Source organism: Brassica rapa, chromosome A01 (genome assembly GCF_000309985.2).
Source record: "Brassica rapa cultivar Chiifu-401-42 chromosome A01, CAAS_Brap_v3.01, whole genome shotgun sequence".
In the NCBI taxonomy this organism is placed as follows: Eukaryota; Viridiplantae; Streptophyta; class Magnoliopsida; order Brassicales; family Brassicaceae; genus Brassica; species Brassica rapa.
Window position 1 is genome coordinate 24,403,088 of NC_024795.2, and position 12,995 is coordinate 24,416,082.

The following is a 12,995-nucleotide window of genomic DNA, read 5'->3' on the forward strand; positions in this document are numbered from 1 at the left end:
AAAACATCAAAACATAATTTGCAGCTCATTTTGATTGTTTTTTTTTCATATATGTCCATCTTTAGATTTTAATAGTCTTTTATACACCTTTAGTGTCTTTTCTAAGAAAATACTAGTATATTAACTTTATAATCATAATTATTTCATTATCTAATTATCAATTATTGTTAACTAGTTTATTATAATTGATAAAGTGTCGTAAATAATAGATAAAGAAATTTACATCAACAACATCAAAACTAAATTATTAGTTTTGTTTTCAAACAGATACTTTAAATAATATCAACCCCGTTTCTCCTATGTCAAACATAATATATATTATGATAAAACATATTTAATATTTTTGAAAATATGTAAATGCCACAATTTTTCCATGCTTTAAGTCTTCAAATAGTTAGAGGCGGCACTGGCAGAGACGTGCAAACATTTATGGTTGTCCGAAGCCAATCATAGTTTTTCAATAAATTTTTAATACAAATCACTAGAGAAAAGAAATATATAAAAGGTTAAACTAATAAATACTAATAATATAACAAGACTTATTTTTATTTGAAAACAAATATTAATTAAGTTGTTACCATTAAATTTTATAATTACTAGTGGTTTTCCGGTGCTACGCGCCGGTTTTTTAATTATTAATTGTTTAATTTTTATAAAATAATTTTAGTTATAATGACTAACTGTTAATATGTTCTTATGAAAATTAATCAATGACATACTATTTTTCTGTAGCACTTTAGAAAATTTAAATATAATAAATATGAATGTGTATTAATAATTTTATGAAAATATATTAGCCTTTTATATTTTTTATTAATTTTTAGTGGTTTAAAATACTTTGTAATAATTTGATATTATTTTTTACATTGTAGAAAGAGATACATGAATTTTGGATAGTAATATCTCATTTAGCTCATGATTATCTTTACAAAACTAAAAAGGTGACTTTGTTTTGTTACTTTGATATTATTTAAAAATATAATAAGATATATAAGTGGTCTAATATACTTTAATATTAGTACAATGGATGATTTATAATCTAAACCAAAGAATATAAAGCATACTTTGCATATTTTGACAGAATATAGTTTCTGAAACAAACACACACACACACACATATATATATATATTCACATATATTATTTAAAATATAGATCAATATCATCAAAACTGAAGTCTCATAATCGAGAGCAAAAAATATGAAGTATACTTTGCATATTTTGGCAGTGGCAAACATATATGAATTATTTAAAATAGACTAATGTCATCAAAAAGTGATGTCTCATAATCAAGAGCAAAAATCATTTTGACTTGACTATACAATAATTATATAAATAATTGATATTCATATATATTTATTATGTTGGTTTGGTTGATGTATATTTTATTTTGTTTAGAAAAATATAACTTTGATTATAAACTACACGAAGTTACTTTTGTAAGCCTAATACACCTGAAGTTCGATAAAATGTGTTTTTGAATTGTCAAGAACCTTGTTCTGTTTCTATGGCGCGAGATAAAGCGGTTCTGGTGCCTGAAGAACGCCTCACTTATTTAACTTTAACTGTTGCAGGCTGGTCTTTGCCAAGTTCCCCATAAGGTACAGTTTTTGTCTTCGCCATTGATTAAGAAACTTCAGAGCTTTTATGCTGAAGTAGTCAAGACATATGATATCGGAGGGTGGCTATGCAGGTAATGGAAAATGTTTATGTTAGGAGCTGGTAGAAAGAAATGTATAAACTTCTTCTGACTTCTGGGATTACTTTCTTGTCGCAGCCGTAACGGTTTATAAAATTAATGACCGGCCTGTTGTCAAAGGAAAATGATAAGTCTGTTTTGTGGGGTACATTTTTTAATGTGTTCAAACCTATTGCGTTAAGGGTTTTTTTATGTTCTGTTTACTATCTAAATTGCGTTGAAGTAAGTTCAGTCATATTATTTTGTTGCTAATTTATGGAACTTTTGCTTTGATCCTGGTTCATGTGGCATTGTAGTTAAGATTCTATTGAGATTGGTTATATATAGTGTTTGACCAAATAAGTTTAACAGAATCAACCTAATTATCAAAGTAATTTCGATGAGAGGTTATTCTCATACTAAAAACATAGAATCTGAGTACGAAGAGTTACTATTTTAGCATAAAATTCAGAGCATAAATCCCAGGAAACTCATTAAAAAAAACAACATAGTTTTTTCAGGCACGACTGTTTAAACCAGTGGTTGCTCTCTCGCCCTCAACAATCGAATCACCACTGCAGCCACTTTAGTTCAGGTCACGACTGTTCAAACCTAGAGGACTCCTTTTCAAAGCACTACCACCAGGCATGTCATCACCACCCTGCCCATGAGTAATTTCAAAGAACAGTCAAGAACGGGAACCGTTGGATACTTTATAGCAGCATTTTAACTTACATGATTCTCAAACAAAGGTAGTGGTGGTCGCTGGTGGCTTTTAAAAAAGCGAGAGATGGTGAAACTTTGATAGTTGGTAGAGAAGTTGAATGGAGAGAGTTTCAATTCAAAGGTCAGAATGCTGCCAACAATGTCTTCTAGACAATGTGATAGCGGCATTTCAGAATGAGCCGACCTGTGTGCAAGCCAACCACATATGTGATGTTAATACCGCTTACAAAGAAATGTACCATTCAATGAGCAGAACAATCAGTAGATGTGATTAACTAACACTCTCTTACAGGAGCAAGCTGATGGTAAGTGTGAGAAACATTCGGAACGTTTTCTGGAAACTATTGTAGGGAGAGTTGAAGAGAGCGATGGTGTTTACCTCCAACTTACTTTGGGTTTATGTTTGCTGGCACTACCACCTTTGGTTCCACACCAGAGGCAGCAAACTTCTCATTGAGGAACTTAGCAAGGCAGTCAAATACACTGAGGTACACGCTTGACTCCCTGGATAGATCAAACCTAATACTATAATGAATTTCCAAACCAAGGAAACAGAGATAAGATGACCGGTTCAACATATTAAAACTTCTATGGTTGTCAAATACCTTTCAAATTTCATGGTTCCCATGATGCATTGAGTACTTTGGTCTCATCATTGGAAAACGTTTTGATACCCCTAACCTTCCCGTAAGATAAATATCTACATGAAAGCATAAAAATAAGGCAATAATAAGGTGAAATAATAAAAATGGAGTGATTATGAGGGGAATGTACTGAAACAGGACCTAACAAATCAGTTGGTGTTAGTGAGTGTCATGAGTTGGTCATAATTGCTGAACCTAAAACGTTCTGTCAAGATCGGTTGGCTGGGTGATGCGAGATCAACCAAGACGGTCTGATCCGTAAATCTTATCGCGACAGAAGCGTCACCAAACTCATACAGCGAGCCTTGTCTCTGGAGATCTTTGAAGGTGTTAAGATGATGATAAAGGCTTAGATGAGCGTCGCCTGAAAGGAACAACAATAACCTGGATTTAAAAAATATTAAAACTCTAAATCTGAAATCAAATATTGAAATAAGGATTTAACCATCGAATCAATAAACATCACCTTTAGGGCCTCCCAAAACAAAGTAGTTTTGTCTGTCTACAGCGGCTAACCTTCAGCTTTGAGAAATAAATTTGAGAAGTCAACATGGTCAGATCGGTTTGTATAATAATGAACAGAAGCTCTGGATTGGAAAAGCAAAAGGAGTTCGATTTTTTGCTCATACGATTCGTATTTATATCCAACGAATCTGGTAAACGTCGAATTAAAGAAGCATTGAATATCAAGGAGTGGGAATAGTGGGATACCTTGATTGATTAACATTTACGCAGGTAGTAACGTCGACTGAGAAGAAAGAAGATGAAGGGCACTGAGAAAGACAATCATATTTGGACTAAATCTAAACGGCTCAATATCTTAACTAATAAACTACAAAGCTTTATGTAAATAATAATCTAACAGAGCCTATGCTATAAATTATAAAGCCAAACCCAATAACATACTGCCATGGACAACACAACATAGGCAACACAAAGTTGACATGGCAAAACTTGCAACATGATTGGGTGATTTTTTTTGTCCGACGTGGACAGCATGAGAGGAGCCCTTATTCTACTTATAGTATTGTATTGATTTTAGATAAAGGAATTAGATTACTCAATTTTTATGCCTTGATCTAACAAATTTTTTTTTTATCAACTTTACATTTTTGAAAATATTTTAAAAGTGCATTCAAAACTATAACCGCCAATCAATCTAATTACTCTAATTGTTTAATAGTTAACAAATTGACTATATTTTTGTTACTTAAGAAACCATTTTTTTTTTCACTATAGTTTCATGTTTTTAAAATTCTAATTGTCATTCTCTGTTTTTTATAATTATATTATGCCCTTTGTTAATAATAAATGAAGAAAATGATGCCCTTGATCTTAAAAAAAAAATTGCTGCCCGAAGCATATGTTTCTTTTTTTTCCTATTGAGGCACGGCACTGGGCACTGGTTACATACTATTTAGCATATGTTTCTTTTTTTCCTATTGAGACACGGCACTGGGCACTGGTTACATACTATTTGACATACCATACGCATACGGGCATACAAACTTTTCCTAAGGTATAAATCTGAGTTGGCATAAACTTGCAAGTGTTAAGAATTTAAGATTTGGTTGAAGACATTTCTTACATGGATCAAAGTCTCTGGTCGATAAACTTAACATGTACGACAACTACTTTATTATTAATTCAAACTACTTTATATAATAAAATAAAAATATGTGTTGCAAAACGGTTAAATGAACAAAATAAATAAATCTTTCCGCCTCTTCATGATTTCTTTACGATTATGAATCTGCTTACATCATAAAGACCTATATTTATATGTAACTGAAATTAGATACGTCAAGGAGATCGGAGATCGAATGATTATATTTAGACTTATTCTTAGGTCCAGCCCCTAGGGTAAACCTCTAGGTTCACCAACCAATAAGATTGTCTTATTTTATATTCGATATCTTTAAAAAAAAGAAACAAAATATTGTCAAATTATATTATGTTTTTTAAATTAAAAGATAAAAAAATAATAACAATTACAAAAAAAAAATATTTTACGTCGTCAGCATAACATTAAACCCTAAACCCTAAATTATAATCCCTAAACCCTTAATCCTAAACCCTAAACCCTTGGATAAACCCTAAACTCTAGGATAAATCCTAAACTCTAAGATAAATCATTAACTCTAAATCAAAATCACTATACACTAAAACATTCAAGCGTTTAAGGTTTAGGGTTTTAGTCGTTTTTTATTTAGAGTTTAGGATTTATCCAAGGGTTTAGGGTTTACCCAAGGGTTTAGGATTTACCCAAGGGTTTAGAGTTTATCCAGGGGTTTAGGGTTTAGGATTTAGGGTTTAGGGATTAGGATTTAGGGTTTAGTGTTTTGTTGACAACATTAAAAATATTTTTTTTTTAATTTTTTTTTCTGTAACTATTATCTTTTTTTACTTTTTTATTTTAAAAACATAATATAATTTAAGAATATTTTGTTTCCTTTTTTAAAAGATATCGAATTTGAAATAATGAAATCCTATTGGTTGGTGAACCTAGAAGTTCACCCTAGGGACTGAACCCAAGAATGATTCTTATATTTATGGTGGATGAATGCTGCCTAATTGCAAACGAGTCGAATGAAAATGCATTACAACATATATTAATACACAACACTAAAAGATTATTATTTGGGAAAATTGCCAAGACCACATCGTGGGTCAATTTAGCTTCCCTAAACAACCAAACAAAGCTTTTTGATCCAAGCTGCAACGGTGGTATTGTACTGTCCAAACACATGAGTCCTGTAGTGGCTGTCTGGTCTACAACTATAGTTTCATAGTATAATTCATATTCAAATAAAAATTATATGATAATTCATAGGCATATATAAAAAAAACTACATTCAAGAGTAGAACTTTTTTTAATGTTATAACGTCGACAAATACAAAATAAACGGTTATTAATAATCCTACTTGATATGATTTAAGAATCCCATTTACAAAAAACAGGACAAGCTATCACAACTTTACAACCCAAAGCAACTATTTTTCACCGTCAACTAACTTTAACTGACAGCAACTATTTTTCACCTTTGAATCTGATGATCTGAACTTGAGTTATTAGCTGCAGAGGAACTCGATGGCCGTCCATTCTCGGCTCCTGATTTATCTGCAGTAACTGCGACCCCTACGCCCCATCTTCTAGATGCTTCTGATGGCTCAATCACTTTAACTGAACCATCAGAGAGTCCAACGGCTAGTTGGTTCGGTTCTTGTGGATGAGCTGTGATCACTTGTGGAATGATTGGTGCACTATCACAGACAAAAACAAAACACAATTGGTATAAGAAATGTAAATTTAAAAATTATAACAAAGGATAGGTACCTGTTGGGTGTCGGTTGAGGCATGTAAGCAGATGGAGCAATGCGACATCTGAGTCTCAAGGATTCAGCATCAAAGACTGCAATGTTTCCATCAGTGAATGATGCGTAAACCAGCTGGCTGTTGCATGAGTAAGATGCAGAGGTAATGGGGGAAGAGAGAGCTTCTTGTGGCACCCACTGCACAAGAATGTAAACAAAGATGTATGAGAAACTAAGGTTTCTTTTGTTAAATCATTTAAATGAAAGGCTTATTGGTTTTACCTTATGTATACATTCCATCTTTGAAGCATCATAAATAGCAAGCTGCGTCTCATGTGAAACCAATAAATGGATTTGGTCGTTATGGAACTGGACTCTTGTGTCTCCCACTGGTGCTTTACCAGGTGGTAGTTGAATCACTGAAGATTTCTTCTTCTCCCATGAGTCAGCGGTCCAGAAGAATAGCTGTAATAAAAAAAAAACAAAGTTTAAAACCGAACATGTGTGTGTGTGTAAGCTTCAATAGCCAATAAATCTTGCGTTACCTGAGCATCAGCACCAGAAGAGACAAGTGTATTGAGTGCAGTGGAGAAAGCAAGACCAGTTATATGCTTCTGGTGACCTTTCAACTTTGTTTTCACCTATAAGAATAAAAAGAGATATTACATTACATATTTCATAAAAGAGGTGAAACATTTTAAACACACCAAGAGTTTAGTATTATTACCTCATCTACCCTGACATTGTAAATATGGATACTAGAGTCTTCCATTCCAATTGCAATAATGTTATTATCTTGAGGATGAAACGCCAGGAATGTTGAAGCTGGTGGTGGTGGCATGAAAGTTGTCATCACCTGTAAACAAAAGTGAAAATGATGTCATTTATCTCACATACATACATAGATACAAACATGTCCCTCTAAAGTAAGTTGGATTAGAGCTGCTTACTTTGAAAGTCATCATATTGAATAAAGAAACCTTTCCACCACACGCTGACATGACATATGAGTCATTCTTAGAAAGCGCTATACATGGCACAGCTGTTTCAGGATTCTCAGGAACATCGTTTGCCATTAGGAGACCACTGTTTGGCTGCCAATGCTGTGGAGTTACACTTGCCGTTGCCTTCAAACATAGAAAACACAACTTAAGCAACATAACTACTCATACAAAGGATGTAAAAGTTGAAAGGTTTAACTGTCTCACCTTCCCTGTTGGATTCTGCTCATTGCGGCTCCACTTCCATAGTCTTTGGACACCATTTGCTCCCAGAGCAAGGACGCCAACACCAGAGTTTGTATAAAGAAGCCGAGCAACCTTTTAGAGTTGACATATCAGTAAAAGATTAGTTCCAAGATATGTCTTAAATGAACATGAAACTTTAGACAACAGCAAACCTTGCTGACAGAATCCTTGCTATCTGGCATGGTCACTTGTCGGCACTGAGTAGGATCAACAATCTCTGTTAACTCCAAGGGTTTCTTATCAACAGATTCCAAGTGTCTTGGCTTCTCCATAGTTCTTGACATTGCCTCAATTCCATTCTACATATGTCATAACACCACAGTTAGAAGACAACAAACTCTGAACTACATAGAAAAAAAAAACAAACAAAGATCCTCTTAAATCATACATGGATTGGAGTTGGCCTAGCAGGAGAGTCTGTGTCCATGTGTTCAACTTTACCAACAGCTGCTGGACTCATGCTTGAAACCATTGCGGAAGTTGATACCTGAAAAGCACCAGCATTAACACTCCAGTTAAAAAGACTGTACAAAAAGGCTCATTACAAGGGCGTTATAACAAACCTTCATATCAATGGATGCTTTAGATGCTTCATAAGACCGAGCTTCATAAGCTCTCAACGTTCTAAGACCATCAGCATTTGCAAGGATCTTGAATCCATTATCCGCTGTAGTCACCGCAAGAAGGTTCCCTTCCTTGTTGAACCTCAAACGAGGAAGATTCTGGTATCAACATGGTACACACCATCAGTAACACAACATGGTTCAAGAAAGACAAAAGAGTTTGAAGCAAGAGTTTTCATACAGGAAGTCCTCCTTCAGCGTCAACGGTTGTCAAGAGATTTGTATTGTCCATGTCCCAGAATTTGACTTGATTGTCTTCACCAACAGCTAAGTAACGGTTACGAGTTGTATCAAACTGAACAACTCCATTAGATTTCTTCCTGAAGCCTTGATATGTTCTCTTCAGGGCACCTTCGCTCTCATTCCACTCGACAAGGAAAGAGTCTCCCTCTTTGCTCGTTCCACAAGAAAATAACCTGAAAATTCCACAACAAAATGTTTACTTAATTTGAGCTTATCTCAAACTATTACAGTCAAATAAGAAGTATGTGTGTACCTGCTACCATCAGCACTGTATAGCATCGTTGTACACCACTGTCCTGGCGCGTCGTAATCAACTCGAGAACCAACGTTATCATAGAGCCAAGCCTTGATCTTACCGTCAAGAGCAGTTGAGAATATAAACTGCATAGTAAAAAAGAGAAGAATATAAATTGCATGAAAAATGAAAGTTTAGGATCTTTATAGACAAGAGATGCTTGCTTATCTACCTGAATGTTCTCCTTCTGGTGAGGGCAGATGGAGTAAACCTGAGCATCATGGCCTTCAAAGGTGTAAAGCTTCTTCCCACTCAGATCCCACACCTAAACAAAATCATACAAACATAAATTAATACAAATTTCATTAAGTGTTTTTCTTTACTAACATACCTTAATCAATTTGTCATCTCCACAAGTCACAACACACATTTGCTTGTTTGGGTGGGCGAACGCCAAGTCATTTACACAGCCTACATGAGCATCAATCTAATGCACAGAGGTAAACAGCTGATTAAGTTTGGTGCATGTACCGATAAGTACAATAAAAGTAGATTAAACATACCTCAAGGTGTTGGCGTAGTTCCGAGCCTTGGTAGGCATATACATGGATCAAATGTTTAGTAAAAGAAACTCCTGTACACAGAAAATGACACACAGTTAAAAACTTTGTTCTTGGACCAAGTTGTAATGAGAACAATGTCCATGTACCATACCCATCAAATTTCCATCAGGGCTCCAAGCTACACGAGTGACAGATATCGATGGTTCTTTGACAATAGTACCCTGTGAAGAAACACTAAAATAGTAAAAATTTCATCTAATAGGACACAAGATAACATAGGAAGCAAGACCAAACCTGGAAGATCCCAGTGCAGGCGGCCATATTCCATATCTTAAAAGGCTGTGTGACAATCTTCTCTTTGGATCCAACTTCCCACAAGCTGACTTCGCCGCTTGAACAACCAACTAAAAAGGTAAACAGACAAGAGTCAAATAAAAAAAGCTCTCAAACTCTACTAAGCTTCCTCATGGTAGTAGCAAGTAGAAGACTAACCAGCGAGTAAAGTGTGATGCGCAGGGTGAAAATCCATGCTCATCACCACCGACCCTTGGCGCATTGTACTCACAACGTTTCTAGGAAGGTCATCAAGTGAGGCAGAGGGATGAGGAGGATGAGCAGGGTATGTGACCTCGTTGCTGGTTTGTGCAGACCGTAAGCGTTTCATGAGTTGCTCGTGGTCAGCGTTCTGATAATCCATCAGTCCTAGTGAGTTTGACGGTGCCCGGGGATGCTTAAGCACATTAACTGTTATGACAAAACACAGCAACAGGTTAAATAATTACAGATCTTAAGATCAAAGACATTAACAACTCATGAAAGACCAAAGATAAGAGTCCACTAAACACACACACAAGTGTTTCAATACCAAAACAGTTTGTCACATGAAACCAACCTTGATTTGGCTGCTGAAGCTGAAACGGGGAAGCAGACACAACACCAGATGGGACCGAAGAAGAAGGGTGTGGGTTAGCCATCCATCCAGCTAAAGCATTGGGGTTAGGAGCCGGAGCAGCACTAGGTTGAAACGGCTGCACAAACGTAATTAACAGTTTCATTTAAAATCTAAACATAAAGTTAAAATAACAAAAGAGATGGAAAGAAGAAAGTAAGAAAGAGATCATACTCCACCATGTACTCCAAGAGGAACAAAGTTAGAAGGTCTAGCAACAGCAGCAACAGGGAGATTCACAGGAGTGATTGCACGAGCACCACCGTTTGCCGCATTGCAAGAGTGATCCAAGAACAATGTTTTGATGTCAGGATTAGGCCTCGGATTCTTACATAGCTGGTGCTGCCAATTCAAGCTTTGGTTAATCAAAGTCCTCAGGCGAGAAGCCTTGAAGCTAGGGAAGGCTAGCTTCTCTCTAAACAGAGGATTCGCCTCAATAAGCTTCTTCAACTCAGTATACATTATACTCCTTGCTGATCTTGTATCACCATATTTAGACAACTGCTCGTTCTCCCTGTAATTTAAAAAAAAAACACACACACACACTCTTCAACACTAAAGTCTCTCTACCTTTAGTCCAATACAATCAAGAAAAAAAATTACCTAAAATTCTCAAGAGTCAGAAGCTGAGTAATCTCCTTGTAAAGCTCCTCGTTAAAGGTCGCAAAGACTTTTAAGTCTTTAGCTAATATCTCAACAGCTTTGGCTCTATCATTCCGATCTAGAGCTTCGAGATACTTCTGCTTCCTGATCTCAAAGAAAATCTTCATAGAGTAACGATTATCATCAACCTTAGTGAACCCTGAGAGATACTTCTCAACTTCGTCCCATTCACCGGCGAGAGCTTTCTCTTCAAAGTACTTTATATTAAAGTAGAACCCAGATTCCTGCTCTAGCCTTAAACAATACAAACATATAAAACCAAAATTACAAAACTATTCAGACACAAATCTAGCCTCAGATAAGAGAACTTACTTGTGAACAGATTCTTTGAACTTCTCTTCGTCTAAGAACTGAAGGATCAAGAACACTAACTCTCTGCTCAGAGACGACATTTGTTTCCCCCTTACAAGATCTGGTCAAAGGTTAATCGAATCTATTTAGGGAATGTGGTTTTCTAGGGTTTCGACCTCCTCCTCGCGTCGCAACAACGAGAAAGAAGATAAAGGCTGACCCGGAAACAGAGATTGAAAATTCAATTTTATATTTTTTTTTATTTCCTTTTTTTTTAAAGAAAAAAAGAAGAAAGTACGACTTGTTCTCCACTTTCTTCGATGTGGTTTTGTCTTACAGACTGTATAGTTTTGATAAGTTGTCTTACTTATCATTGATAAGCGATCTTGTTGTTGATAACCTCGTTTGTGTCTGATTCCTTTTGTTTGGGTTCTGATCTGATGCGGTTCAGCCCAGGGGGGGAAGCAGAAGTGGGATCCATGCGCTCTCTGTCTCTCGCTTGTTACGACACGTGTCCGGTTAAAATGCCATGAGTAAGGTGTGGGATGTAACGTAGGGGATTATTACCCTTTTACTTGCGGATTCGATAAATGGAATTGAAGTGGATTGAGCAGAGCTCACTGGCGTCCGCCACATGTTGTTGGCTTGTCAGGAGGAATGACGTGGCCTCCGCTTAGTTGAAAGCTACAGCTAATGGCTGCTCTACCCAAATCGAGTCTGATTCGACGAATTATTTTAAAATTAGTTGTAAGCAATAGTTTGAAAATGTATTTTCAAATGATTTTTCTGTTTAAGTTTATTAGTTTTTTTTAACTGAATAAGTTTTATTAGTTAAACAAAACAATACAGAGCTGAATGTATTTTAGTATTTATCTAATGAAGGATCAGTCTCCATAGCCAATGTTGAATCATATATAAAGTGAAAAGGTAAACTCATTAGCCTAAACTCGAGGCAAATGATCATATGATCAACAGAGTTTTTTATAAACACAAATTATATTTTTCAGATTTATTTATTAAATGAGTTTAATGAGATCTTTATTAATTTATTTCCCAAAACCTCCATCTTGATTAAGAGATTATAAAGGGAATTAACTTCATGCACATCTTAGGTTATGCCACTAGAAACGAAAATAGATTTTGACGCTCCAACATGCATCGATCCTTCAATGATCTCCAATCTTCCAAGATATTTTTTGGAGGATTGTGCTCTCTAGGGTCCATTTGACATCTCTAAAGACAGTGAGATCTACTTGCAAAAACTAGAATGCTTTATCCAAAGAAAACTTTAGAAAGAGAAAGCTTATTGGCAAAGCATGAAAGCAATATCAGCAAAGGAAAGGGTGTTTCTAGTGGTCTTGATGATGAATTTTAAAGTTTATTTAATGAGTGTCAATCTCTACACAAAGATGATGACATAGTTGACTCTTATATAAAGCGTAAAGGTAAACTCATTAGCCTAAACGATTTTGATCGACTTAATATACATCACATCTTTCGTTGCGATGGTTTATTGTTATGCATCGTCAATGGAGAAGAAAAAATAAACAAGCCTAAACTTACGGTTTGGAACCTTATTGCGGGCAAACAAGATGGCTCAAACCAAGAAGTTCTTTACAAGTCATGTGACACGTCTAGTATGTTTTGATTTTACAACAGAGAGATTTGGTCTGCCTCTGACTTTTTACTCTTACCCTAAGGAAGGTGTTGCGACTTTCTCTAATGTTAGAGAGGAGCAGCTTGCTGTGTTATTTCAGCGCAAGGAAACATTGAGGATGTAGGTTCGGGGGTTACTACGAAAATTGAACCTAAAGAGGTG

The 12,995-nt window shown here is 35.5% G+C and overlaps 1 protein-coding gene and 1 long non-coding RNA gene across 7 annotated transcripts; both read right to left on the reverse strand.

Annotated features, from left to right (window-relative positions):
* Positions 1-2,060: 2,060 nt before the first annotated feature.
* Positions 2,061-3,773, reverse strand: LOC103839429. 6 transcript variants are annotated; one of them, XR_001957367.2, is made up of 7 exons: positions 3,759-3,773; positions 3,514-3,569; positions 3,189-3,411; positions 3,009-3,103; positions 2,783-2,928; positions 2,413-2,587; positions 2,061-2,338 (listed from the first exon to the last, which is right to left on the reverse strand). It is a non-coding gene; the product is annotated as an uncharacterized LOC103839429 (long non-coding RNA). The 6 variants fall into 6 exon arrangements; XR_004458472.1 differs by having other exon boundaries at positions 3,189-3,431; XR_004458471.1 differs by having other exon boundaries at positions 3,189-3,569.
* A 2,110-nt stretch (positions 3,774-5,883) lies between these two features.
* On the reverse strand, positions 5,884-11,277 carry LOC103839420 (topless-related protein 2). The gene is made up of 22 exons (XM_009115927.3): positions 11,198-11,277; positions 10,826-11,119; positions 10,397-10,736; positions 10,166-10,301; positions 9,766-10,017; positions 9,568-9,677; positions 9,425-9,494; positions 9,274-9,344; positions 9,102-9,197; positions 8,943-9,035; positions 8,729-8,856; positions 8,414-8,648; positions 8,173-8,331; positions 7,998-8,096; positions 7,762-7,908; positions 7,571-7,681; positions 7,313-7,489; positions 7,090-7,218; positions 6,908-7,003; positions 6,645-6,827; positions 6,385-6,560; positions 5,884-6,311 (listed from the first exon to the last, which is right to left on the reverse strand). The coding sequence occupies exons 1-22, from the start codon at positions 11,275-11,277 to the stop codon at positions 6,086-6,088; spliced, it is 3,408 nt and encodes a 1,135-aa protein (XP_009114175.2). The 3' UTR covers positions 5,884-6,085.
* Positions 11,278-12,995: the final 1,718 nt, after the last annotated feature.

What these genes read in the sequence shown, in the direction of transcription:
- LOC103839420 (XM_009115927.3), bottom strand. Translation starts at nt 11,277, where the DNA reads ATGTCGTCTCTGAGCAGAGAGTTAGTGTTCTTGATCCTTCAGTTCTTA. An exon ending in CCTGCACTGGGATCTTCCAG is followed by an intron (nt 9,495 to 9,567) that starts GTTTGGTCTTGC and finishes GTTTCTTCACAG; the next exon opens with GGTACTATTGTCAAAGAACC. An exon ending in CCTCAACCGACACCCAACAG is followed by an intron (nt 6,312 to 6,384) that starts GTACCTATCCTT and finishes TGTCTGTGATAG; the next exon opens with TGCACCAATCATTCCACAAG.